The sequence below is a fragment of the Hemibagrus wyckioides genome, linkage group LG10 (genome assembly GCF_019097595.1).
Source record: "Hemibagrus wyckioides isolate EC202008001 linkage group LG10, SWU_Hwy_1.0, whole genome shotgun sequence".
NCBI lineage: Eukaryota > Metazoa > Chordata > Actinopteri > Siluriformes > Bagridae > Hemibagrus > Hemibagrus wyckioides.
In genome coordinates this window covers 14188925-14216877 of record NC_080719.1, presented here as the reverse complement: position 1 = coordinate 14216877, position 27953 = coordinate 14188925, and the positions used below count along the sequence as shown (strand labels likewise).

Here is a 27953-nt window from a genome sequence, read left to right as displayed (position 1 = left end):
ATACTGAACAACTCAACACAGTTTGAGGTGAGTGTGTAATGACTGATTCATGCAACACTGGGAGCTGTAAGCCTTATTCACTTGTTAGCTGTAGCTTCAGTGCAACACTGAAAGCACAAACCTCACCACAAAACATGTCTTGACTCCTTTTGGGTGCTGATGTGAAATGGCTTTGTGATCACATAGAAAGTGTCTGTTGTCATTTTTAGTTTATTACTGAGGATTTCTGAAGCATAAAGTGAATAAAACCCTTGTTTATTTGACACAATTGCCCCAGCTTAGCAAAAACAAAGGAGTTAGGAAAATATCCAATCTGCTTACAGTACAAATATCAAAAACACACCAAAGCAACACATTGTTATGGGAATTTTTTTTTCTTTCTTGATCCAGTGAGAAGACATTGAGCTAGAAATCTTAAACTGAATACATACAGTACAGTATTAGCAAAAGGAGACTCCAAATCTGAGCCTGAATACAAAAATAAAGCACTTTCAGTAGTTCTAAAACTCACACAGTAACTCACTACACAGTCACAGAGCTCGGCAGATCAGCTACGGCTAATGGCCACACAACATAACACTGTCCAAGGCATAAATATAGATAGATATGGCTTGTAAATGATACAAATACACTGAAATACACTGCAGCAATATCACATTTCTGACATCTTAAAGGGGATTCTGCTCCTGTAAACACCAAGGAAATAACACATCATCAGGGGAAAAGTACAGTGCTAATTACGCGTGCTTGAAGGCAGCAGTCTGAAGGGACTTTCACGTAGCAGGTGTACACTCTTTATATATCTGGTGTTTGATAACCAATTCTATCCAAAAGTGATAAAAGTACGGTTGTAAATATGTTAATCCGGTCTCTATTACAGCAGGTTGGTGAAGCTCTGGACTGGAATGTAGCCTTGAGCAGCAGTCACACTGCGTTTTATTTCAGCAGAGCAAAACGATGATTACGGCAGTCCTGTGTGAGGTACTTCTCTTCTCTGCTAGCTGTAAGTGAGCTAAGTACATACAAATTAAAAAAAGATAAATAAGAAAAAAGGTCATCAGCAAATTAGTAGATCGAACTGGACAATATGAAGTCCAGTAAATAGCTAATACATTAGCTAGCTAATTTGTTTTATTTTTTTATTTTTTTTAAATGAAAAGCTAACATAGCTGCCATAGCTGTAGCTGTGACTACCAGATTAGCAAAGCCTGTCATTCTTTTCTATTGGTTCTGCCTTTTATTCCATTTTCAGCTAGGTAACTATATTTGCGCCTGTGATCTGACTACTGCTTGAAGCTGCTCAGAATTATCTGTCTGATGATTATTTATAAATTCTATACATTTTCATTCAGTTAAAGTCTGGGTCTGTAGTGAATGAGGCAGGGTATAGCTGATTAGCTTGGAAATAGTCAATCCAATATGGCAGCCCTGCTGTGATAATGAAAGCCTGTATTAATTGAGCAGTGGGTTCCCAAACATTATGATGTGAATTATGACATGAATGGTGATGGAATAAAATATATCGAGTGCATACTTTCTCTGAGTCCACTACCAAGAACAGTTCCCCATTTATCAAAAACTAATACTTTGCCCAGTTGACATTTAGCGACGCCACTTTTGACCAATTTTGATGTGTTGCGGATATCAGAGCTCTAATACGGGTTGACAGTATAAACTATTCACTTTAATAATTGCAGAACATATTCAGAAGAAAATTTTACAGTGAAGGTGCCTGATGTTACTGTCCTTAAACTAATGATGGACCTGAGATGGAGGTAATTTTCCTGACTGGACTAGTTGATAGCATTTAAAAAAAATACAATAAGATGACTGGATGAGAGGTCAAAAATGATCTGATGAACATTCATAATTTCAGGCTATCATTGATCAGATACAGATGCCAATTATCATATTGTTGCATCTGTATTTATTCATTTAAAATGAGATAAATCTATTTCTGACTATGATATAAAATGGGTCTAACTCTGGGTACTGTGACATCCTAAGAAGCACTTTGCTTAACTGATGAAGAACCTACAAAATGTCTCTGGAACAAGATTTCTCTGGAACTGTGTTACTCCACATATACACCTAAAACACTGTGTAGATTATTGGTAACGACTAACACCTGATACTGACTCAATAAATATGCATCAGTCTGGACTAGTGAATGTGAAAAACAGAATTTGACAAAACTGTATTAGTTTTTCATAACTGATGGAATAGTAGTAGTTCATAGCACTGGACTCTGACCGAATGCTCTGCAGATTTTATGGGCCAAGGGAAAGTGGATCATGGATCAGGCAGCACTGCTCTAAGGGGAACCTGAGGAGTCACTACAGGATGCGATGAAAGGAGATTCACATGGAGGTGGGATGTCGTCGAGGGCTGACCACAGAGAGAGCGAAGGCAGAGGCTCTCGGCTCGTCCACCGTCGCCGGACAGTGTTTTATACCAGCGCGTAGTCGAACTGGCCCCTCTCCAGGCCCTCTTTGTGGTCGGTCCAGGACGAGGCCGGCATGCGGCTGTAGGGATCAAGCAGAATGCGGAAGCAGCGCACGAGCAGGAAAAGTAGGAAGAGCATGAGCAGGCCCACGAAGGCTAGAGCCGTTCTCTGCTCAGCGTCTGCAGCCAGCGGTGGCCTGCTGGGGAGCGCAGGGGAGAGCGGCTCGTACTCCAGTGGGGGAACATCGCTCATCCTCCACACGCCACGCCCGCAGAACCTGCACACCGTCTGGACACTCGGGAGTATGGGCAGCTCGGCCAGATTGGACAGAAAGGGAAAGAACCTCTGAGAGTTTTACAATCTCACACAAGTGGCAGCACTGTGGACCTCAGTTTGCCCTCAAGGAGAACAAAATGACAAGCCTGCTTATTTCAGCCCCAGCACGTCTGATCCTCTCAACAGCAGATGTGGCGCGAGGGAAGACGACATGACACGGCAAGGGACAGATAGCTATTGCACACACGCTTTCACACCAGCTAAATTGATCCAGATGGGACTTTGGTGTCCAGGTGTTATATAAGCTGGACCCTGCTTTTCAGAGATTAGCACAGCTGAACTGTAAATGGTTTGATGACATGTGTCCTTGTTTCCTGTTTTCAGCGTGTCCAAGCCTGCAGACCTGAGACTAATCAGATCAGTGGGACAGCAGCTGGATGCATTCAGAATAATAATAATAGTAGTTGCGAAATAAGGTGTCTGGCCACTGGAGGGAGGAGAAATACAAGCAGCTGATAGTGCTACACAAACCGTCTAACAATGTTAACAATCAAGGAAGCTAGTGACAGATAGACAGCGGTCTCGGAAGGTTCAGAATCTATTATTGAGTCACTTATTGAAGGCCGTGGGGCTGTGAAGAAGTCTGGGCCTCTCCAGTCCAGGTTTTAGCAATCCATTACACATATGAATGCCTCTAGTCGTCTTCCTTATCTCCTTGGTCCACACCTGTGAACACACAAAACCTGCATTTGACAAAGCTAAGAGATAACATTCCACTCACACTAGCTCTTTGTCAGCAAAATATAAGTGGCAATCCTCAGGGATCACATACAACTCTGATGTGAATAGATTTTGTCAACTTTTTTGACTTTGACAACTTCTTTAAAGTCTTTCGAATAAGTAGCAGAAGATCCAAAGTGGATGATACACTTATTACAGCTTGGCATGAGGTTATATCTAACATTCCCCAACCAAATATATATTCATTTTACCTGATATCACTTACTAAATAAAGTTGGTTAGCATTGGCAAGCATGAAGACACAATCTTTAAATATGAATGTTCAATTATTCATTTGGCTGGCACTTACAGTTCCAGTGCAGTTCAGTCAGGATACAAGTGAGCATTTGATGTTCAAGGACCCAGCAGTGACAGTTTGGTGGTGCTGGGATTTAAAATCAGAGGCTTTTGAACAGTAGCTAAAAGGAAACATCTACCCTGAAAGATTTGCATATCATCATTTGTAATTAACACGCGATCTTCAGTGTTGTAAAGATTTGTTTTATTTTGGACTTGTTTACTTCTTTAATCGGCATGTTGCTCGATTTTCACTTTGCTTTCTATATTACCCACATTGCTGATACAGCAGCACATGACTTAGCACTTCCTTCATCTCTACCTAATGAGATCGATGCAGCAGACCTTTAGTCCTTCAGTCTGTCCAGCGGTCACACCTCCCCAAATAGATCAGTTTCCAAAACTTTAATACCTCATCAACACAGTTACACTCATCACCTCATACATCGCTAACTAGCCGAGCCAAGTCTCTATTATAACTAGTATAGCTGCTTTCCATTATGAGACTCTGCTGGATTTCTCACTAATATGACATCATCTATTGCTGGAAAATGGTGAGAAGCTCTAGCTCTTTTAGGACCTAACAGCAAAAACTGATAGTCATCTGTTATGTTAAATCTTCTGTTAAAGATTTTTTTTCCTATTAAACACAATTATAACCGTGCTAACAATAAATTATCACAGGATTAATGATAATGCATCACCAGCCAACAAATTCGGACCAGAATCACTAAATACATCACAAACATACTGTTTCAGGGTAGAGTTTTCCTTTAAAGCCTTACAAAATGCCCTACAAAAATTCTTGTGTGATTGAGGTTTTAACAGGTCCAACATTAACATACAGTACATAACAGCCAGACCATAAGTCCATTAATGGAATTACATTCATCCAGTAAACTTGTGAAAAGCCTGCATACTTGAACAACAGCAGGAAATTAGTTTTTGATGTCTATTACCACATCCATGAATTAAAATGGCATCAGATCTTAGTAATGCTTCCAGTATTACTCTGACACACTGACAGCATGATCAGTCAGTGATTGCCTCGTTACAGCAGCATTAGCAGTCAGGAACTACAGCACACTGAGACATTAATAGAGTAAATGCCATGCCCATTCATCAGGGCTGTGTTTCAGTATTATTAACACACTGCTGTGAGGAGCAATCGAACACTGAAAAATAAGAAGTGTCCATGCCTCTGTTAGCTCTGGTTTGACAGCTGTGTTAGAATACATAAAGCTAGAGAAGGCAAAGAAGGACAAAGAAGGAGAGTGAGAAATGGACAGAAGGAGAGGACGGTGAAGAGAAGGCATGGGAGAAATGCTAGAATGATAGAGTCTGTATTGAGGAAAAGTCTCAGACTCACTTGGAATTCTCCAGTGTCATCAAACTTAAACAGAGCAGACTGAAAGAGAGGTTGCACAAAGTACTAAAATGCATAGGGTGCCAATAATTTCGAGACTTGTTTTTTGATTTGTTTTTAACTTTCATCCTTAAGTCATTACATTTAGTTCATATTTTCATCGATTAAGCTTTTAATCATTTCAGATTTACTTTTAAATAATCTTCACATAACTTAATTATGAGTGCCAATAGTTCTGGAGCTGACTGGACATTATATCTCATTTAAAAAGCTTAATTTATTTAAAATTATTGTTTATTTCATTATTGTCTATAGTTCTGTGGTTCAGATTCTTTCATACGCATTGCCCTTTCTCACACACACACACACACACACACACACACACTTAATCAAATGACTTAATCAATAAAAGCAGATCGATCAGCTGTTCTTCAAGACCCACAATGGTTTCCGAGAGCTGACATCAGACAGCAAGGTGTAAATAAGTGCAAGTGAATGTAAAGATTTTGCTGTTAAAGCTAAATCCCAGGAGAAGGTTTCACAAAAATCTGATACTGTCCAGTAGGATATCATCAGTGCTTCCAAACGCAGAATTAATCCAATAATTAAACTACTGGTGTGTAGTAGTTATTTTTGTTTATTATGTTTGTTCAGTATGTAATAAGGTTATGTTAGCAAAGTAATGTTGAGGTCCAGAGCCCAGACATTTCTGAAGGTTTTGTTGGTAATCTGTAGCTGCTGTGGGGAAAAAGCTGCAGTTTTCTATTTTAAGATATCAACTCTAGAAAAGTTTATTTGCAAATTTTCTTACTCATTACCGTACATAACATTCTGATAATTTGGGATAAGTTTGTCTAATAAATGTCTAACCCGATGGGAGTTGACTCGACGTGGAAGATCGGTATTATTAACATGAGCATTTTAAATAGTACGCATTCAGCATTTTGATATATTTACTACAGTCCTGCAGCGTAGACCTCACTAAAATGGGCCTGGATGTAATAATTGACATATCAGTGTTTAATGACATCATTAGTATGTAAACCCTCTATGTATACACAGCTGCTTTTTGATCATATTTTTGAATCATTTCTAAGCCATGAGCTCGCTGCCAAGCAATTCTTCATATCCTTTACCACCAACACGTTCAGTGTTACAAACATTACAACATGATCTGTACTCACAACACGGACTGTAAAAGAAAAAAAAAATCACATGTAGGACCTCATATGCTCTGTGTGTCCTCCAGGTCGTGCAGAGGGAGAAGCTTCAGATGAAAGGGGCAGTGCCAGGCTCTGACTCCGGGGTCAGGCAGTGCCCGTCTGTCCAGAGAGCAAAGCAGATGGCAACACAGCATGAGCCCCAAAACGTTTACATCAGAGCCTACAGGAGAGGAGAGGACATGGTGAGGTTACCAAGATACCTGCTTCCGAGTCAGACGGCATAAAATACAGCCACATACTGTCATCATTCCCACACATATAGCATACAAACACTCAAATGCTTTGTTATGCCCTGGGGGCATTTATATATTTTTGATGGCATGGTTCAACTCCACTTCTGTGTTCTTCAAGGAACCTTCACTACAAATCAATAGGAGTTTCTTCTGACTGATCGCCTTGAAAGAATTCTATCCTGATGAGCACGATCTCTTTATAATCCCGCTATCCGAGTCACCCAGAAGAGGATGGGGTTTTTGATCCTTGTTCCTCTCTCCTGGTTTCTTTTTCATTTCTCCTGCCTCAGGGAGTTTTTCACCTATAGCTTTCTTGATATGGATGAAAACCTACATCTAGATTTCTGTGAAGCTGCTTTGTCATACTGTTGCATATACAAAAAAAAATCCTGAATCCAGTGCATGGTGCAGTAGGTGGAGGTGAGACTCCTTTTACTGCAGCTGCTATTGTAGCAAGCTGCCTCACATCCTTTAGCACTTAAACCCATGCCTCAATGGTTCAGTGGTCATCCTGGTCATCCTGCCAAATTGTTGATAGTAATCTGACTCTGAACATGTAGGTTCAGAATTCAGTCGTCAGGTTCACTCTGGAGAGATCTGGGGAGAGAATGAGGCAGTACAAAGGCAGCTGACTTCTGGAAAGTTCTAATTCAAAGAAAGCTTGTTAAGGGTCACTAGTAAGGTCACTTGTGGAGTTCATATTACATTAAAGTTTTGAGATATGAATTTGATCTTCATCTTGATCACGAATGTGGACATTTAATCCTGAAACATGTTTCCGCTGTCCTATAGGTGCAGACAGACCTCATGAACCTTTGTTCTTGTTATTTTCATTCTTCTTTCATTTCTGATTATCCTCTTTCTTATTTTGTCTCTCTTTTTCTCCTTTAAGTTGTCTAATATCTTTCCAATATCTTCTAATATTGTTTCTCTTGGTCTCCACTGTTCTTATTTTCTCCCTCATTTAAGTTTAATTTTTTTCTTTTTATTCAGTTTTCTGAATAACCTTGTTCTCCCATTTGCCCAGTTGCCAATTGTTATTTTGTGTTTCATTCTTTCTGTTATTTTTTTCTCCTTTTCTGTCAATCTTTTGCTCTTTTTTTATCATATTAAAATATTATATTGGCAGCTATATTGTCACAAATAAATGTACGAAATATTCAGATTATTTGCCAATAGTTCCCTTATCATTTTTTCTTATTTATCCCTTCCCTTATCTTGATTTACATTTCTAGATTTCCTCTCTCACTTCTTTCATCATCCTCTTTTTCTCATTTAATCTTCATTTTCCATTTATTTCTTTTATTATTTCTGTTTTATGTTATTTTGGTCACTTATTTTTTCCCTTCTTTCATTCTTTACTTTTTCTTTCACTGCTTGCTTGCTTGCTTTTTTCCCTTTCAGTCTTTCTCTCTCAGTCTTACATTCATTGTTTCTTTTTCTCAAATTTTCTTAACTCTTTCTTTTGTGTCTTTATTCTGTTTAGCCCTCATTTTCCTGTTTCATGTATCTCATCAATTCTCTGACATCTAACTTTCATTCTTTCCTTTTACTTTCTTGTTTTCTTTTACCATTTCCTTTGCTCATTTTATTATCTTTTTTCATATCCTTTTTTTCCTCCTTTGCTCTCCATTCCCTCTGTAGTTCTCGCACTCAATCTCTCCTCTTCAATCAGCCGTTCTCACTCTGTTATCATTGTGTTTCTTATATTCTTCCACTCCTTTCTCTTGGTCATCCATTATCTCAATTTTTTTTGTTGGTTTCATTTCGTCTGTTTTATTGTTCTTTCTTTATCTCTTACACTTACTTTCTTCATTTTCTTCCTTCTCTCTTGCCTCCTTTCTAAAAGTGCTTCTCTTTTTCATTTCTTCGCCGGAATCCTACCCTCTCTCTTTCCCAGCAGGGACAGAGATGATCCTCAAAAACATGTCTGTGTCTTATCTAAGACCCTCAGGGTTTTCTTTCACTGCTGACAGATAAAACAAACAAGGGCAAACAGGGACATAAATGGCATTCCATTAAAGCACCCGTGTGTCCGCTGGTGTAATATGCTGTCCTCGGGAGCTTAGAGTCAGAGTGTCCCCACTGTGTCCGATCATTACGTCCCCCACAGCGTCTGATCTCACCAGCAGCCATCCCTCACGCGGTGGCACTGAAGAGCCTGGATTTATCATTATTTGTTACTTGTCTGTGGTCCTTCTGCAAAATGAATTAGAGGCCATGATCTAAAGATGAATGCCACGCATCTACCCATGCTGTTCTGAACCCCCCACCCTCACCCCCTCACGCTCCAGCAATATCATAGCCAAACTGACAGTCAGCTGATGCTGATGGCCTGCACTTCGATGGGAAATTAGCTGAACTCCTTCCAACTGTCTGCTTATAAAGATAAAATGGGTTTGGGAGAAAAGGGCAAGAGGAAACACAGTGTGTGAGCAGAACAAATGCTACAATAGAAACTCACAGAGAGAGAGAGAGAATGAGAGAGAGAGAGAGAGAGAGAGAGAGAGAGAAAGAGAGAGAGAGAGAGAGAGAGAGAGAGAGAGAATGAGAGAGAGAGAAAGAGAGAGAGAATGAGAGAGAGAGAGAGAGAGAGAGAGAGAGAGTGTGTGCATGTGTGGCGAAGTCCAGAAGAGCTATTTATGCCATCAATCACACAAGTTCTGATGTTGGTTCTGTGCTCTTGTTTGTCTCAAATCATTGATCAGTAGAGAACATTTTGTTCTCCAGTAATAGGATCCTGTTTAAAAACAAGGTCACCTTGAACAAAGACACGTCCCAAACTACAGGCATCTAATCTTCTTGAGTTTGTTCCCTCTCCAGCATCCACTATCTACATCCTAGTTACTGTTACTAAGGGAGCTCCAGTTTTTCAACTTTTTTTTTGATAACTCCATCTGGGCAGATGTTTACTTATTACCATTTTGCTGTATTGAAGAAAGGCAACAGAGAAAGCAGAAAACTTTACAGTGAAGGTCAGAATGTCAAAGAGAAGTATGTTTCAGCCTGCTGACAATTTAGCCCGAGTTCCTACTTAACCGGCTTAACAGAGTCAACTGTCTGCCATCACCAGAACTGTAGTAGAGTTTAAACCAGCCCAGGCCCACCCTGAACCATGAACCATGGGCCACTCTGAAACTGAGTACTGAATAACAGTTCCACTCAGAATCATGGGTCCACACACATATTATCCACAAGCCTTACAAGGGAGTTCCTGACTAAGATCCAGCAGCAGTCAACACTTAATAAAGCTAGATATCGGTTAAAAATATAATAAACTGAGCGTGAATTAATATCCCACAATCTTATATGACAGCTAAATGACCCTCAATACAAACACACACACACATTAGCCAGTTCTTATCCACCAGCCAGCTCTCGCCATTGTATGAAAGCTAGCGACCCTCAAGGGTGATGACTAACAAGTGCTTTTTAAATTGCTCCTCATGCTGCATCACAGGGCAAGGTAACACACTTTAAGGAAAGTGTTATCCATTCCCTTCCATATGCATAAACTCACAGATGACCATGATTACCAGTGTAATCTGATTGACAGGGGAGACATGACCAATTTGCTCTCTTGGACTCTCAGCAATAATTCTTAAACTAGAAAACAATAGTGCTGCTGCCCAAAAGTGGGAGGAGAAGAAAGCAGATTCGATTCGTGCTCAAGCTCAGGAAGGTGGGAAAATGAATAGCCTACTGTGCCATGTTTATTAGTATGCCAAAATTCAAAATAAGAGCCCACTAGAGAATCCTTGTTCCACCCCTTCACTGAGCCTGGCTGTGTCTCTGAAAATGATAATTCTTCTCAGACTGCTAAACTCCCTGCTCCATCCTCTCCAAATAAATGTACAGTCACATCTATCATTGGCCAGCTTTGAAGTAATCACTTTAAAAATCTCGTTCTAAGCAGTAGCAGGACTAATAAAGAAAAATCTAACAGTGGTTTTCTGGACATGACCCAGCTGGCTGTGCTGGAAAATGACAGAGTAATTTTCTGTTCCTAGTCTGTGCCACTGATGTCCGTTGTAATGGAGGAACCCAGTGGCTATCCACAAAAGACCCCTTGCTGCTGATAGGCTTTATGTCAAACACAGCTGCCTCCCATCCCACCGCAGACCACTGAGGCTTTCCAATGAGAACAACTTAACTGCCTAGAGCAGAACCTAATTTTGGTATTAATCACAATTGTAGATCTGGAACAAAATGTCACAGAACAAAATGTGGACTCAGTGCTACTGTTTCTGCTTCAAAAAAAAGTGTGCTATTTGAACAGTTTTGCATGTGTCATAAAAGCTTTTTAATGGGTTTCTGTGCCTGGCTATCATAACAAAGGAGGTGTGACCTGTGTATTTGTCAGTCCTTGTGAAGGAGGCGTGGCTTCTGTATCTGTCAGTCCTAATGAAGGCATCTCAGCTTCTGTGCCTGGCAGTCCCAAAGTGAAGGAGGTTTTGCCTCTGATCCTGTTAGGACCAGTGAAGAATTTCAGAATTCGCGAATAACTTAGAAATGGCATGAATATTATAATAAAAGTCTCCTACTACTTCAGTGTTTTGAGAGGCATGGCCAAATGGATAGCGCCAGAGAGATGAAGTTAGAGACCTACATAAATCATAAAATGTACATAAAATGTAATGGACATGGAGTACAAACTCAAGTGACAAATTTAAAATATGTGTTACATGATACAGGTTTATTCAAACTGACTGGTTGAGTGCACACTTTCTACCTGGAGCTCAGTCATAGGGAATATGCCAGCACTCTGTCAAACCCACCTGCCGCATCTTTAATTCCCAGCCCAAATCCCAGCATGAAATATTAAGCTGGAATGGACAGCACAGATGGCAGTGAGTGACTGACAGGGTGAGTGTATGTAGCAGCACAGGTCCTCAGTGAGCTCTACCTTTCAAACAAACTCAAAGGGGGAACTAACAGAGAAATGTCACAGTCATAGGACTGACACAAACCCTACTGATGCCCAGAATCTTCTGTCTCACTGCACACACCCTGTTAAAAAAAAAAAAACAAGTCAGCACTTTCTGAAGTGTACATACAGAGGACAGCACTTCCTCACTGCGTGATGACCTGCTGTGAGGACATGCAGCCGGGGACTAGCCGCCCACGGACATGTCAGTCCCTTCCAGCGGTCTGTCATTGAGGGCATCACATCAAAACGCAACAAATGTCAAAAGGACGGCAAGGGACAATGGGGAGGGACAGAAAAAAGGTCAAACCATCTGTGCTGTGAGCGGCATTATAAAAACGGATTTAAGTTTGAACTTCTGTCAGCGGAAACAGAATGAAATACAGTAATTAAATCTGTGCAGGAGAAAATGAAAATGCTGATGTAGAGCAAACGGTGTGTGCATGAAAAGCTACAGCTCGTAAACCAGAAGAAGAAAGCTTGGATTAAAAATAAAAGAAACCAGATATGAAGGGTTTTTTTTTAGCATAGCCTCCAGAATTCAAAACCCTTTCGAAAAAAAAAAACACTAAACAAAAGCAGTGTTCCGTATTTGCCTCTTTAGCAGACTGAGCAGTACATGAGTCCAAAATGCTAGAATCCAATACAAACAAGTTAACACCCACTGGACCAGACTGTAAATCGGCACTCTTGACTGGGAAGATCATAAAAACCCAGACATGGTGTCAATTATCAAATGGCTCCAAATTATAGCTCAAATGAATATTTCAGTAGGGATCTGGAAAAGAAACTGAACCCTCCTCTTTAATCCATGCCAAGCTCAGTTCAAAACATTTACTGATATTAATCTGTGTGCGGGGGAAAAAACTGACCTTCTTCATAAGAAGATTTCAAAACCTGGACGTCTTTCATATTATGTCTTCTTTCCTCTAACCTGCAGTATTTTTTTGAATGCTTTAAGTAACCTTTGTGAGGTTGCACACAATGACAATCACGTTATCATCTGTCACTATGAGGAACACTAAAGGCTCCTAACACTATAAAGACAGGCTGTTGTTGAGCCGCACAAGTCAGGTATAAAAATAAATACCAATTCAACTACTAGATGCCATCTCCATAACAACAAGCTCTTGAGAAACATTGAAAGATGCCCTTCCTTACAACCTCTCAAAAAAATGCAGCTCAAAAATTCATCAAGCATCACTGAAACTATAATTGGAAATGTCTGTGAGACCAAAATCAAACTTTTTGGCTAAACACAACATGTTTGGGTGACAAAAGAAGACTGACTACGGATGAGGAGAAGGACCCAAAATCCACTGTAAAATACTGATGCTTTGGGATTGTATTTTGGCCAGTCCTTGTGAGAACATTAACTAGATAAAGTGATTTTAGCCTAAAACTTGGTTGCTAGGAAGTACAGACTTGGCTGTAGATGGTTCTTTTAACAAGTCAATGAGTTGATAAAATATTGTAAATGGTAAAGTAGACCAAGTGTCTCCAACCTTGCTAGAAACCTCTATATTCTCCAAATATCGATCATGAATAATAAATGAACAATAAGGTCAGTGTTTCACACAAAACAATAAACATTTTTTTATTTAAAAATATATTTTTAGAATAAACAAATCAACACCCAGTGTTACATGGGTTTAAACTTTTTTTTTTTCCACTATGTTCAAGATGAAATCCAATAACATACCAATGAGGTCGCTTTTTAAGCCTTTCTTTCAGTGTATGGTATGCAAGCAGTGTCTCTGGTTAAGGTCATGGTTTGAGGTAAACGATTCTATGTCATCTTTAGGTTATGACCAGTGTTACCTCTGACCAGCAATTACAGTCCGAGTGTTATTTCATCAAATCTGTTTTGGGGTTGAGCAACAGGAATCACAGACTAGTAATGGCTTCTTTACGACGAACATGAGCAGTGATTGTAAAAAGAAAACGACTCCACTGAGACTCCTGACTGCACCAAAACTTTCACCACGGTGCATTTATCATGATTATAGTGATTACAGGTACAGCAATGAATCTACTCACATTTAATATGTTTGCAGTATGTACTGAGTCAAATGTAGTTATATAAATATATATATAAATATATTCACATGCAAATATTTATTGGTTGTTTTCTCCTATGTTTGCATGATTTGCGCACAGAGAATTGCTTGCTTGAACACATAAGTGACATCTTCTGTACCGTAATTATGTATCACTCACACTGAATATGAATGTAGATTACCAATAAACTCGTTTAGACCTTTAAAAAACTCCCTTGCATCATTAAGAATACGCGACCTGTTTTCTGACAGTGAATGAGAGTGTACATACTTATACATATACTTATACATTCAGGCATGATCAATAGATCTATACAAATAATGTTGAGAGATTCCACCTTTTTAAGTATATATGAGATGCATTCTTCAACAGATGCAGAATAGAGCATTAAAACTGAGGCTGTTCTGCACTTAAATATATGACACAGCATTACTACTACATTCAAGTAATAAATAATGAAGCCTGGGAATAAGATTACTTCAAATCTCAGTCTTTTTTTTCCCCCCCCGGCATATTATCTCTGCTATTTTAACCAATGTGGCAAATAAATCTGATGGAAGTTTCTGAAGCTGTCTGCAATCCAAAGGATGTAACGTTACATCAAACAGCACAAAACGGGAAATCATGCAATGCGTGCAAATAAAAACGGAGACTAAAGATATCAGATCTTACCTCTGTTACGCCAAGAAAGGCAAATATGCCCTGCATCAGATGGCAAGTGAAGTGAAACTTCAGTCGCTTTGCAGCCCCGCTAAACGAACTCGAATACCAGCATCGAGCAACGGGTAGTGACAAGCAATTCGTGAGCGATTCATTTCTTTATGAACGACTCTTTGCAACAATTGAATCACTGAGTCGATTCGTAACCAGGAACGAATACAAAGATTTTTCTCACCCACGCACAAGCAAACAACCATCCTACATAACCTAAAGTATGTCTTCGTGCATTTCGGGTTAAATGGGTTCCATCATTTTATTTCACTTTTTCTATTAACTGACATGTTTGCAGTCTTTCTATATTGATATGCTGCTGCACATGCGCAGTGCCAGACTCGTTTAATGGGTAGATGTACAGCGAGTGCGTCATGCATAAAAACGGAGTAAACCTAATCTATATATATTACTGAGCTGAAGGTTGTCATTCCCTTATTTTATTGTATCTATTTCTTGCTGCAGATAGGTATGTATGAGACAAGAAATTGAGATAAAATAAGAAATTCAAATATAACAGAGACAATATAAATATTAGAGTAGTAGTGTCAGTGTGGCAATACAAAATAAATAATAGTAGGCAAGGTAGATCATGAAACATTCATAAGTAAAAATACATACAAAAGTATATAGCTATATAAAATAGCTATATAATAATGCTTGTAGTAGTGGAAGTAGTAGTAAATAAAGAAGTTTGTTCGATGTCAAAGATTTGTAAACAACAAATAGGTAAATTTTTGTGTCCTTGTAGATAATGCATTGTCATTTCAAACTATTATCCATGTGCTTGGAAAATATATTTCTTTCTAAATTAGGTGGCATAGATACTTTACCTGTAAATATGAAAGCTCTATATCAAATACAGTTCTATATCAATGCTCCTGATTACTGTGTAGTCTAATCATAGAGGAGTGTAACCATGACAACAAACATAGTCCTGGTGACCAGAATGGCTGGAGGTTATTAAGACGTTGGCTTCATTATCTAAGAGGCTACAGCTCTAATGAACGGAGGGGAATTCCTGCTATTTAACTGCTGTGTGTAAGATTCATACCTGTGGCACAATGCATTTGTTAGCAGGAATGGTGTGAAGGTGTGAATTGGCCTGAAACCCCTGCCAATATTTCAGTGTACAGGTAGGTGTAGGTGTAGTGCAGACCTAGGATTAGTGCAGAGATGGTTGCTTCAGATATATATGTTTACTCTCCTTTCAGGCCAGTTGAAACACAGTTAAAATACAATTCAACACTGCATATTTTGCTACAAATGTGACAATAGTACTGTTTCTCTAGTCTTTAAATTGCAGTAACAAGCTTTACAGTCTAGCAGATATTTTGAAGTTTGAGTTGCATTGGAAAATATTGTGATTTCTACAGGCTACATCAAACTACTCTGATTTCAGCTGAAAGAGCCATGCCTTATTTCTGATGCCAAAAAAATAAATAAATTGTAGCTACACTGAAACAGCGGTGTCACAATATATGAATGTGCCAGCATCAGAGAACAGAGCTAGCATCAGTGCTACATACTAAGCTATTATCAGAACCAATTGTTTTGGGTATTGTATAAGTATACCTCATTAACTTATTTTCTGATTAATGTGTCCACAGGTTTCCACTCGACCTGCGCCCTCTTGACTCTACCAAGATGCCAGACCAGTCTCAGTGGTGTAGATGGGATCCAGAGCCCCGGGCGAGGGCAGGCGACCGTTTGGCCATCTGTGCCACCTGCTGCCACTTCCTCCTCACAGCCAGTCTTCAGCTGTGCCACTCATGGATAGCACATTTTCCATGAGGTCAGATTGTACAAGCGATGCCTCTCCAGCCATACTGTCACACACAAACGTGTCCACAATTAGAGGTACACTGCTCTCCACTGTGGAATGTAATAGGCAGACACCCCAGCAGTCTACATCCTGCTGGGCAGCGTAAAATGAATATAGGAAGAGAGATGGGGAAAGTGAGAGAGTTGGCTAGCAGGTGGCTCAATCGAATCAATAACCTCAATAATGAGATCCATGGGGTGTCATTACTGTCCTCCCCTCAAGCACCACATGGCCCTTCTTCCATAACGAACAGCATCTTCCTCAGTCCCTGGACAATAAGCCTCATTAACCTTTGGAGGTCTTTAAATGACTTTCGTTTGGTCAAAGATCCACTGCTGGGTTCACTTTAAAGGTATAGTTTGGCCAATTTCCATTTTAGCTAGTGGTGTGTCAGGTTTATTCTTGTTTGTTTGTTTGTTTGGGTGTTTGTTTTTTGCATGAAATTTAAAGCGCAAATGCAGCTAAAAAGTACAGGAAAAATACAGCTACTACTTTGGAATTGTGCATATGCTGTGGTTGGACATTGACAAAACTGATGTGGAAAAACAGCTGGAGGCATCTGTGTGCTTGATAAAGATTTGCTTTGTTCAGTCACATATTTAAGCTTCTGCCATGTAAAAGCAAACACATATTCAAGTGATTAAAGTCATAAGAACACTGTTTCTAGGCAACTGGGAAATATGGATGACAAGCATAAGATAACTGATGCTAGTGATTGTAGCTAATTAGCTAGCAGCCTTTCAGCCTTTTATACAATGTAAAGACGCAGTGGCAGTGAAAATAAGACAAAAGTATCAGAATGTCAGCGTTTCTCTCAGATATGTTGATAAATTACTTAGAAAAGACTCACAAGGGGACAGAAAATTTGCATAAACTGAACTTCCAGGGTGGTTGCCATATTGAGAAAGATCAATTTGCCTTCACAGCTGTACTGCACAGAGCTGTCAGAAATGTACTGTTTAAATGGGACAGTGTTCATCTTCTATGTAGGAAGGTATAAAACTTTTCAGATTGTTGGGGCTTATTTCGGATGTTTCCTAATTCTATATCGATGGTAGGTTTGATTAACTGTTGATGCTACATGTGGAGTCTTTTCTTAGTAATTTATCAGCACGTTTTACGCAAATGTTAATATTCATTACCGTCTTTGTCTTTTTATTTTTTCACAGTATCACAGTAACTTGCTAGTTAGCTGAATCATTCGCACTGATTATTAGGTAGTTTTTTGCTCTGCATTAATGTTTCCTGGTTGCTTAGCAACAATGTTCTTACTTTTAATGTTAAAATTAAGTCTATGCATTTTGCTGTTTTTACAATAAATACTGATTAGCACATGATTCTGAAATATTTTATCCGTTCGTCTAAATTGCTTTAACATCGATGAACTAAATGAAGTCACTTGTATTCTAGATTGATTAATCATATGAAAGCAGCAGTGGATTATAATCACTATTGATGATAGAGAAATGATATAACGCTCAGACCTCAGCTTAATCCATTATCCTTTTTTTCATAGTACCATGAATAAATGAGTCCTTATAGTAACACTCTGAGCAGTAGTCCTAAGCTAAGCAGATATCACAGAAAAGCATTAATAAAGCTTGAGCACTTGCTGGCTTCATGTTGTCACATCCGAGAAAACTGAAAAAAAAAAAAACTGAGGTAGAGCCACACCAAATCAAAGGAAGGGCTATGTTGTTTTTCTCCTGCTATTTCCTGTGCAGAGCTCTGCGACATAGAGAGAGTTAATGCTGATTATCAGCACCTCTTTGTTTTAATCATGCACTCCCACACCAAAGCACTACTTAATAGGCCATTAAGCAGTCTGTTTTTGGTCTGATAATCCCTGAGTGGCTGCTTCACATCCAGAACTCTTGCGGCTGTAAGAACACAGTTATGCTTTTCTTTTATATGTGCATTGTACAGTCTCTCTCTCTCTCTCTCTCTCTCTCTCTCTGTGGGAGGATAAGAAGGAGAAGTGTTGTATTAGCATTCCATAATGAAAAGTGAGAATTTGTCTCAATATATCTTTTACTGCAAAACCGGGTATTAATTCAAGCTTCATAGAAGAACAACACAAATAAAAAGCTGCAGTCTAAAGGTGCCTACAAATCACTGAAAGACTACACGTTAATATATACATGATACTGATGCAGAAAGTTAACGATTCAGACAGTGAATTTATCCTTCAGTAATAAAAGCAGAATTAAAGGCACCTTCAGTAGCTCTGAGTAGTCATTAAAACGATCCTGTTTTAATTACAAGTGAACACAATAATGCTTAATTTGGTCTTTGGAGGAATGTAAGTGTGTGAATTGTAACACTGCTGAAACCAACTGCAATAAGAAGCAACAAATCAAAGCATAATTAGTCAACAGGGCAAATCTGCAGCTGTCATGTTGAAGATTCATTTTCAGTACATGGAACCAAAAGTCAGGTTCCAGGGACGTGTCTAGAACTTTTATTGGCAACAGGTGCCAGCTTTCTTCAAAAAAACCCTCCATTTTATCCCAATTTGATCATTTTGCCAATTCCCACTCTCTCCCTAATAGGATGGGTGATGGCTGGCAAACATTTCCTCTGAGATGTCAAAGCCACCACATACTTTTGAATTAGTGCTGCTGATGCACTCTCAGGGACACTCTGTGAAAAGCACTAATTGCCTTTTTCTGCATTCTTATATTTCCCCAAGATTATTTTGTTAATAATGGCTGTAGCATTGTCACTATTCAATTGCAATCTCCTAACAGTAGTGCAAGAGTTTTTCTTTTCTGTCTCTTGAGAACCAAAAACTGTCTGTTTATAGATCATTGTGTTTTGATTTTGCTGTGGTGTTTTTGGCTCTGCTGTGGTGTTTTTGGTTCTGCTGTGGTGTTTTTGGTTTTGTTTTGGTGTTATGGTTTTGGTGTTGTGTTTTTGGGTCAGTTGTTGAGTTTTTGGTTTTGTTGTAGTGTTTTGCCTTTGCTCTTGTGTTTTGGTTTTGCTGTTAAGTTTTGGTTTTGTTGTTGTGTTTTTGGTTTTGTTGCGGTGTTTTGTTTTTGTTTTGTTTTTGTTTTGGTGTTTTGGTTTTGTTTGTTTTTACAGGTTTCCCCCCCAACCCTAAAATCTAGGGTGGTCAACTCTGGATGGCAGTGAAGTCTGAAATGTAGATGTTATCCTGAGCATCCAAGATTTGTTTTTATTTCCAAACATCAAAAAATACACTCCCGAAGAAAGCAGCTAATATTAGTAGTTTAGTGTAATCATGTTTCCCACACACCAGTGCTTTCAGTCACAGCTTTATCTCATGAGCAGCATGAAGCCCCTGCAGGTTATCCGTATGATAAAGTAGGCGTGTCCAGCAGTGCCTTTTGCTGGAGTGAGTTAGGACTGATAGCCTCTCATTTCTCCTTCTCCTCAATCCCCACAAGTATCGATCAACATTCCAGGGAAAGCCATCACTCCAGTAATCCCAGTGGGAATGGGTTTATTATGCATGAGGGAGCTGAACACATTATGAACACATTACATGTTTCAGTGACCTTCAGGATTGAATTTGTCTGATCTTATAGAAAGCAATCAGTTTAAGGTGACTGAGTTTCAGGTTTCACTGCGGTTTGTACTACTGTTTGAAGTATTTTTTGCTGCATATATTTATCCATTTCCTGACTATTTCAGGTCAACATCTATCTGCCTGCCTCTGCTCCCCATAGGATGAATTTTTTGAACCATTTTTTTCTGGTTCTGTCAACAGGTTGCCTCATACATTTTGATCTCACTAGATAGCAAATGAAATATAAGTTCTTATGATAAATATTTCTCTTTAGAGCATAGCTGAAGCTAAGTTATTTTGCCAAATGTTTCAAATTTAAATGTAGTAATCATATGTACACTGCTAGTAAAGACCTATTTCAAGGGTGTCCAGTTTTACCTGGAAAGGGTCAGCGTGGGTCCTGGTTTTCATTCCAACCAAGCAAAAGCTACACGTCTGTTTTAAAGCCAAGATCAACTGATTAAAAGGTGGAATCAGGTCTGAAATGAAAACCAGCACCCACACTGACCCTTTGTGGATAACATAATACACCCCTGCCCTATATTTTAAGATTTATGATTGGGAATAGGTATAAATGGAGAAACGTTTATTACTCAATGTTTTAAGAATTGATAAATGTTGGAAATGACTTTATTTTATTGGAACATTCTAGATCTAATTTAATCATAAAATGCCACAATCATTAGCTCTCTAATTACACTTTTTCTGTTCACCATATATTTATGTTTTATAGTTAATACTAGCCTTTTATCTACAGTCTTTACGGCTTTAGCCTTTAATAATGCGCTCATTTAGAGTCTCATTAGGATCTGAGAGTGAGCAGTTAATAAGTTCCACAAAGATTTAGCTTTCCATATTTAATTGCTGTTCCGTATCACTGTATTCAGTCTGTGGCAATACTAGTTATTAAATTGCAATGAAACATGTGAAACTCAAGGTGCTCAGAAACTTTTGACTGGCAGAGTATGCTATGTAATCATTTTGCCCGTTCTTCTGGAGATGATCAAACATTTTACAGAACAGTCTGCATGCTGGTCACGTAGCATTTACAGGGACTTCACTTAGGAAAATCTGTGCAAATTTTTAATATTTTATCTCAGCAGTAGATCCATTATGGGTTGTAATAAATTGGGCTACACAATCAGGATGTACTTTAATATATTTTTGTCAGTGACCCTGCTATTAAGGAAATATAGTAACTTGTGTCAGGGCATTGGTAATGTGTATGTTCATCGGTATGTAGGGAAATTTCTTATCTTGGTGGTCCACATGCCTTGTTCATGTCTCCTGCTTCCAACTGCCATATTCCAGGTTACTTGTTCTGTTTGATGATATGCCACATTCCTACCTGTATAGACCAATTCCTCATCTACACAACACTATTCTCCTGTTTTTTAGTTTTTTTGTTTTGTTTTGTATTGTTTTTACAATTTTGCATAGTCTAAATATACACTATACTGCAAAACGTTTTTGGACACCCCTCCAAATTATTGAATTCTGGTGTTCCAATCACAGGTGTATGCAGACTGCTTCTACAAACATTTCTAAAAGAATGGGTTCCTCTCAGGAGCTCAGTGAATTCAATCGTTACTATTCAAGATTCAAGATTCAAGAAGCTTTTATTGTCATTTCAACCACATATAGCTGGCGCAGTACATAGTGAAATGAAACAACGTTTCTCCAGGACCTGGTGCTACATAAACATACAACAACAAGTTCAACACAAAACAACAAACAACACCACAGAGCTAGGACAGAAGTTTGTCTTAGCCACGTAAAGTGCACAGTGTGCAGCTAGGTGCAAACAGAGCATAGACAAGACAGTGCAAAAGACAATAAATACAAGAAAGACAACACAAAAGAACACAGGACACTTAGCACAGAAAAGAAATAAAAGAACGTGTACTGGAATGTAAGTGAAATAAAATAGATAAAGTGAAATGATGTAAAAAATCTACCAAATATTCCACGGTCAAGTGGTATTATAACAAAGCAATTGGGAACAGCAACTCAGTCACAATGTGGTAGACCACGTAAAATCACAGAGTGGGGTCAGAGCATGCTGAGGCAAGTTGCCAAATTTCTGCAGTGTCAATAGCTACAGACCTCTAAACTTCGTGTAGCTCAAGAACAGTGTGTAGAGAGCTTCATGGAATGGGTTTTCATGGCCGAGCAGGAGATGTGTTCTCTGTAGTGACGAATCACGCTTCTCTGACTGGCAATCTGATGGATGAGTCTAGGTTTGGTGGTTGCCAGGAGAATGGTTCTTGCCTGATTGCATTGTGCCAAATGTAAAGTTTGGTGGAGGGGGGTTATGGTGTGGGGTTGTTTTTTTAGGGGTTGGGCTTGGCCCCTTAGTTCCAGTGAAAGGAACTCTTAATGCTTCAGCATACCAAGATATTTTGGACAATTTCCTGCTCCCAACTTTGTGTGAACAGTTTGGGGATGACCCCTTCCTGTTCCAACATGACTGCACACCAGTGCACAAAACAATGCCCATAAAGACATGGATGAGAGAGTTTGGTGTGGAGGAACTTCACTGGCCTGCACAGAGTCCTGATCCTAACCCGATAGAAACTTCATATTAAACCCTACGGATTAAGAATAGGATGTCATTAAAGTTCATGTGCATGTAAAGGCAGACATCCCAAAACGTTTGGCAATATTGTGCACCTTTTAGTGATTCTTCATCTTGTTTATTATTTCAGCCTGCTTAGCTAATATCCCCTATTTAAAATATAAAAAATAATTCAAACAAAAGGATCTTTTTTAGTGATTATTATAAATCTGTCATAACATCAGAAACATAAATAGTAAACAGTGGTGAATTGGAATGAATTAAATTGAATGGTCTCCAGTTGATATTTGATTCGGTTGACTGACGAATGTCAGAACACATTGGCACTCATATAATTTACTAAGCAAGTCAGGAAGACAGTGACATGAAGACCTAGTGCATCATGATCAGATTTTATTTACTTTACATGAAGGATCCCTTACCTAACATTATTTACTACATTACTACTTAAAAAGCATGAACCTCAGCATGCATAAACCGTGAGTAAGTTTATTTATTTAAATTAACTATTTGAAAAAAAATGTAATTAGGCATGTCCCTAAATCGTGATAGATTTCTCGGGTTTTACTTGTAAATAGTGTATAACTAGTAAAACCCATTTCAAATCTAAAGCAGCTACTGCTCGAAGAACACTTATTTTGGTTCTGCCAAGTTTTACTGAAAATAAAGAACTTCATGAATTATATTTCTGTTGCTATGATCTAGACTTAAATCGAGTACATCTGACTACTGGAATTTGAATTTAATTATAGACATTATGAATTATACGTTTCATTAGATCTAATTTAAATAAAGTTAAATTTAACTTTAACATAATCCATTAAAACAGATTTCAAAATCAGAGTTCAACCTGCAGAGTTCCTCTGGGAGAAACCATAAAGGATTCATTTTCAGAAAAGGATCCATGTAGAAGCTTAACAACCTAAAGCACCTTTTTGATTTTAAATATGACTTTGAATTATTTTAAGAGATAGATAGATAGATAGATAGATAGATAGATAGATAGATAGATAGATAGATAGATAGATAGATAGATAGATAGATAGATAGATAGATAGATAGATAGATAGATAGAAATGAAACTGGCAATATGTATGCATGTAGTAATGGTAAAGGTAAAGCTTACAAATCATCAGAAAGGCTTTATTCTTTGATTCTAAATTCATAAATTGATGTTTCTATATATTCTGTAAAATCACAAATGAGCAAAGAGTTAATTTAATACTGAGGATTTTACTGTTCACAGGGTTTTAAAACATTAGATATTAGAACAGCCTGGAACTCATTTATTCTCCAAAGCTAAAATGACAGTTAACTAATGAAATGCCATTTCCAATGTAATTACAGCTGGTTTGAAATGAAGCCTTACTGACCCAGAGCACATAAATAATAAATGATGTTACTTATGGAAAAAAGGGAGTGGCACAGTTAATTGTGGTGGCCAAATTAAGCGATGTTTCTTACGGGTGAGGCCCCCTTTAATCACACTGCATTAATCATTAAGTCGACCACATTTAGAAAGATTTCCTTACATGGAGGGATCATGGCCACACTAAAGCCTCTGGAAGTGAGAGTCAGTCTCCCATCATCACTGCAGAGACACACTCACAGACATGTTTATTTATACAGTTATCCAACCAGCCAAGAAAAAGAATCTGGGCACAGACTAACAGACAATGGACAATTGAAGGCCAGGTGATTTTTTTTCCCCAGTCTTCAGATGTCTTATGCACATGATAGCCTCAGATTCCTGTTCTTGGCTGGCTCGAGTGGACCCCAGGATGGTTATCTGCTGCTGTATCCCATCAACCTCCATATTTTGTGCATGCTGAGATACTTTTCTTCTGACCACAGTTGTAAAGAGTAATTATATGAGTTACTATATACTTCCAGCAGCTTGAATCAATCTGGGCATTTTCCTCTGAACTCTCTTATCAACATAACATATCTCATCAATGTATGAAAAGCCAGAGTTGAGTTATTACTGAAACACTGAAAAGCCAGCCATGCCATGGTAAAAATCACAAAGGCTACAGTTTTTCCCCATTCTCAAGACTGAAGAAAACATTATATAAAGCTCTTGACCTGTATCTGCGTGATTTTATGTTGTGCTGCAGCCGCATGTTTGACTGATTGGATAACTGCATACATGAGCAGATGTACAGGCATTTCTTTTAAAGTGAATGTTGAGTGTATATAAAACTATAGCTTTTTTATACTTTTATTTATTTAAAATCAGGTTGTCTGTTGGGATACATTCAGAATGAAAATATGCACAAGGCAGTACCAGTACTGCTACAGACATGAGTAACCTACTGAGTATTAATCATTGGTGTCAAGGTACATTTCCACTAGCTCTGTTTATGTTGGTAAACTGCTCTGTCCTTAAGATTTTCCCTATGATGGGGAATTTATACACTGTACCTCTGACTGTTACAATGAAGAAACACAAGAGACCCTATAACACATGTTAAATAAACGTCTCTTTATGTAAACATATCAACAGTTAGAGATGTGAGATTACATCAGTAGAAGCCCCTATGTGCATCATCAATACAAGCCCCTGTGTAAGTTGTTACTATAGAAACATATTGGAACAAGCACATTAATATAAGCCTGTCATTTGCCTTACAGCCAAAACTACTGTCAAAGGTGCTGTTAAAGTAAATTAATCAAAATTGCAACAGGATTATTTCAGATCAGGAGGATAAAGAAACACTGATACACTGCCTGTGGAACTGGCAAAACATAAAAGCCATTTGGAAAGTTGTATAAAGGTTATTTCCACAAGATCCCTGACTTATTCTAGCTGAATGGGCAAAACTGATGGATTTTACATTTTTCAGCTTTAAATCTTCTTTTTGCTCCTTGTAAAAGTCGCTCAGATCCTTACACTTGCCCATTATACACCGATTGGGAATAACATTACGACCACCTGCCAAAACAGCTCTAACCTGTCATGCACTGTGCATTCTGACACCTTTCTATCAGAACCAGCATGAACTTCTACAGCAATTTGAGCAATAGTAGCTCGTCTGTTGGATCGGATCACACGGACTAGCCTTCACTCCCCACATACATCAATGAGCCTTGGCCATAAGAGATATATCAGAGATAATTGTGGTCTTTGAACCTTGTGGCAACTGGTTGGGGAAGATTTGATGGTCATGTGTCCAGAAACCTGTGGCCAAAAAGTGTACATGTAAAATGTACCAGTGATGGAGGCCTTCAGTACCACAGAAGGAGACCTGTCTGCTCTATTTCTATCTCCAAATTACTTTAATTTGTTCACATAAATGGATTATATACTTAATGAAAAAAGAGATACAGCCATTCTTTTTGGTGATACATATTACAGATTAAGTAGGTAGGCATTATCTGTAGAATTTTCTCCTCATATGTAAACTCTTTCTCTTCTGTGATTTTCAGATTTTCTGCCCTAACTCCAGAATCACACTCTTCTGATAGCTGTGTCTTTTTTCAGTATGCAGATTGCATGATATTCAATCTTTTATCCTAGTTAAGACTCAGATCAGGACTGGACTACTCCATTAAAAATTAAATGGGCTCTGTTCTTTTAATCAGTCATCAGCATGGAAAAAAACCCCACAAAGGATGATTTCTATATATTTTTGTCCATGGTTTAATTTCCTGTCTTTCCATATTTGATCAAAAGCTTGGCCGTCTTCCTAAATCTCTCCATCTCTCTCCCCCTTCTGTTCTTTAAATGCGTAACAGAGGTGTAGGGCTCATCTATCAAAGCACAGCAGCCTTGTTGCACCATGCCCACCGTTTCATAGGCGAGCAAGCCGCGGCTCAGAGCAGCTGTATCGCACTTTAATACGGCTATTTATTACAGTAGACAGCTCATGGACAAACTGTCACTCTCCACATGCTAATGAGATGTTCTTTCAGCAGTGTACACATGATACCGCCATATAATATGGCAAACACAGTTCATGCTCACTCACTCATAGCTCAGGCTCAGCCATGAAGAAGAATGACATGCCTCTCTCTGATCAGTGCTAAGACACTGCTTCCTTGAGCGACGTGTCAGTTTGAGAATAGGAAAGAGCATGCACTGTACTTTTAGCAAGACAACAAGGACAATTAAAAGCTGTTTCCTGTCTCAAAAAATAAAAAGTAAATACCTGTTGCACAACTTAAGCACACTGTACTATACAAATGTATGCTTCTGTACTATTTTTTTTTCACTTTTTCACTGAATATTTTAAATTAAGTATTCTTTATTTGTCACAAATACATTACTGCACAGTGAAACCCTTTCTTCACAAATCCTATCCTTGGAGGGTTGAGGTCAGAGCACAGGGTCAGCCAAGATGTAGCACCCCTGGAACAGGGGGTGTTGTAGGCCTTGCTCAAGGCAGCTTGGCAGTGCTGGGGTTTGAACCCCAAACTTCTGATCAACAACCCAGAGCCTTGAGCTACCACTGCCAATTTGGCCAAGTTTACACATAATCCTTTTTATAAATATCTTCATCAAACTACTTTCAGATCCATTCAGTGATGTTACGTGAAAAAAAAGCATCAGACTGAGGAAAACATAAGCATTCAGTTTAATAGGCTATTTTCAGGGTAGCCACACTGGACTAGAATCACATTTTTCCATACAGCAATTTGGAATCATTCTGTCCCCTATAGCCATGCATGTATAATGAATGTCATATTGAATGTTTCATTAGAGCACACAGCTAAGCAGAAACATGATAGTTGTGAAATTGTGTGAAATTCACTGTCTAAGGAGATGAAACTTGACTAACAAGCCGTTCTATCGGCTCCTTAGTTCCAGTGAAGGGAAATCATAATTCTATAGCATACAAGGACATTCTATGTAATTGTTTGCTTGAGACTTTGTGGCAAGGAACAAAACAGAACAGATGCACACCATCCACACTTGTTTTGGCATTCTCCTTGTGATTTATCGTGGGTTGAAAAATGTTGGCACCCTCTGTCTTGGCTGCGTTGGCTCAAACTCATCATGCTTCAGAAGACAAAAAAAAAGTAGGCAACGATATAATGAAACAATGACAAGAGAGCACATTGTATTTGTATCGTAATATATGTTTTATTAAACTCATTTTCTTAAAAAATTCTGGATGATATTAAATGTAATTATTTTAAATAGTTTAGTCAATTGTTTAGCCTGATTTATTGATCATTCTTGGTTATTTTCATGATTTGAATCATTTTCTATAAATATTAGTTTATTAATGGCTGATCATTAATACTTTCATCTTCTGTGTAAAGCTCAGAGAAAAAGTGCTACATAAATAAAGATATTCTTTTGGTTTATATTATTTATGAATTGCGGACAAAGCTAACATCTGCCAGAGCGTGTTACACACATGAAAAATCTTTACTGGTGAAATCAATACCAGTGAAATTGCTTGAAATTTATGGATGAGCAACGGTCAAGTGTGAGAACCGAGGCAGCGTAGATGCTGGGAGCTGAAAGCGTGTGGGAGACGATGGACACATGTTAACATGCTGCGTGAGAGATGACTGATGGGAATTTGTGCTGTGCAGCTGAGCTCAGCCTGTTTCACTGCGCTCCTGAGGCAGGCCCCATAAAGCCATGAGGATTTACACCCAAACATGCCACTCTGACACTTCAACATTAATATTTCAAAGCGTATAAAGCTGTAATTTCTTGCTAGGAAGATTTTATGAGTGTAAG

The 27953-nt window shown here is 38.6% G+C and overlaps 1 protein-coding gene across 1 annotated transcript; it reads right to left on the bottom strand.

Moving 5' to 3' along the window:
* Positions 1 to 239: 239 nt before the first annotated feature.
* LOC131360209 (cortexin-1) lies at positions 240 to 14451 on the bottom strand. Its single transcript, XM_058400434.1, has 3 exons — positions 14282 to 14451; positions 6390 to 6548; positions 240 to 3448 (listed from the first exon to the last, which is right to left on the bottom strand). Exon 3 carries the CDS (start codon positions 2696 to 2698, stop codon positions 2450 to 2452), a length of 249 nt encoding a protein of 82 aa, XP_058256417.1. The 5' UTR covers positions 2699 to 3448; positions 6390 to 6548; positions 14282 to 14451; the 3' UTR covers positions 240 to 2449.
* Positions 14452 to 27953: the final 13502 nt, after the last annotated feature.

What these genes read in the sequence shown, in the direction of transcription:
- LOC131360209 (XM_058400434.1), bottom strand. Translation starts at nt 2,698, where the DNA reads ATGAGCGATGTTCCCCCACTGGAGTACGAGCCGCTCTCCCCTGCGCTC.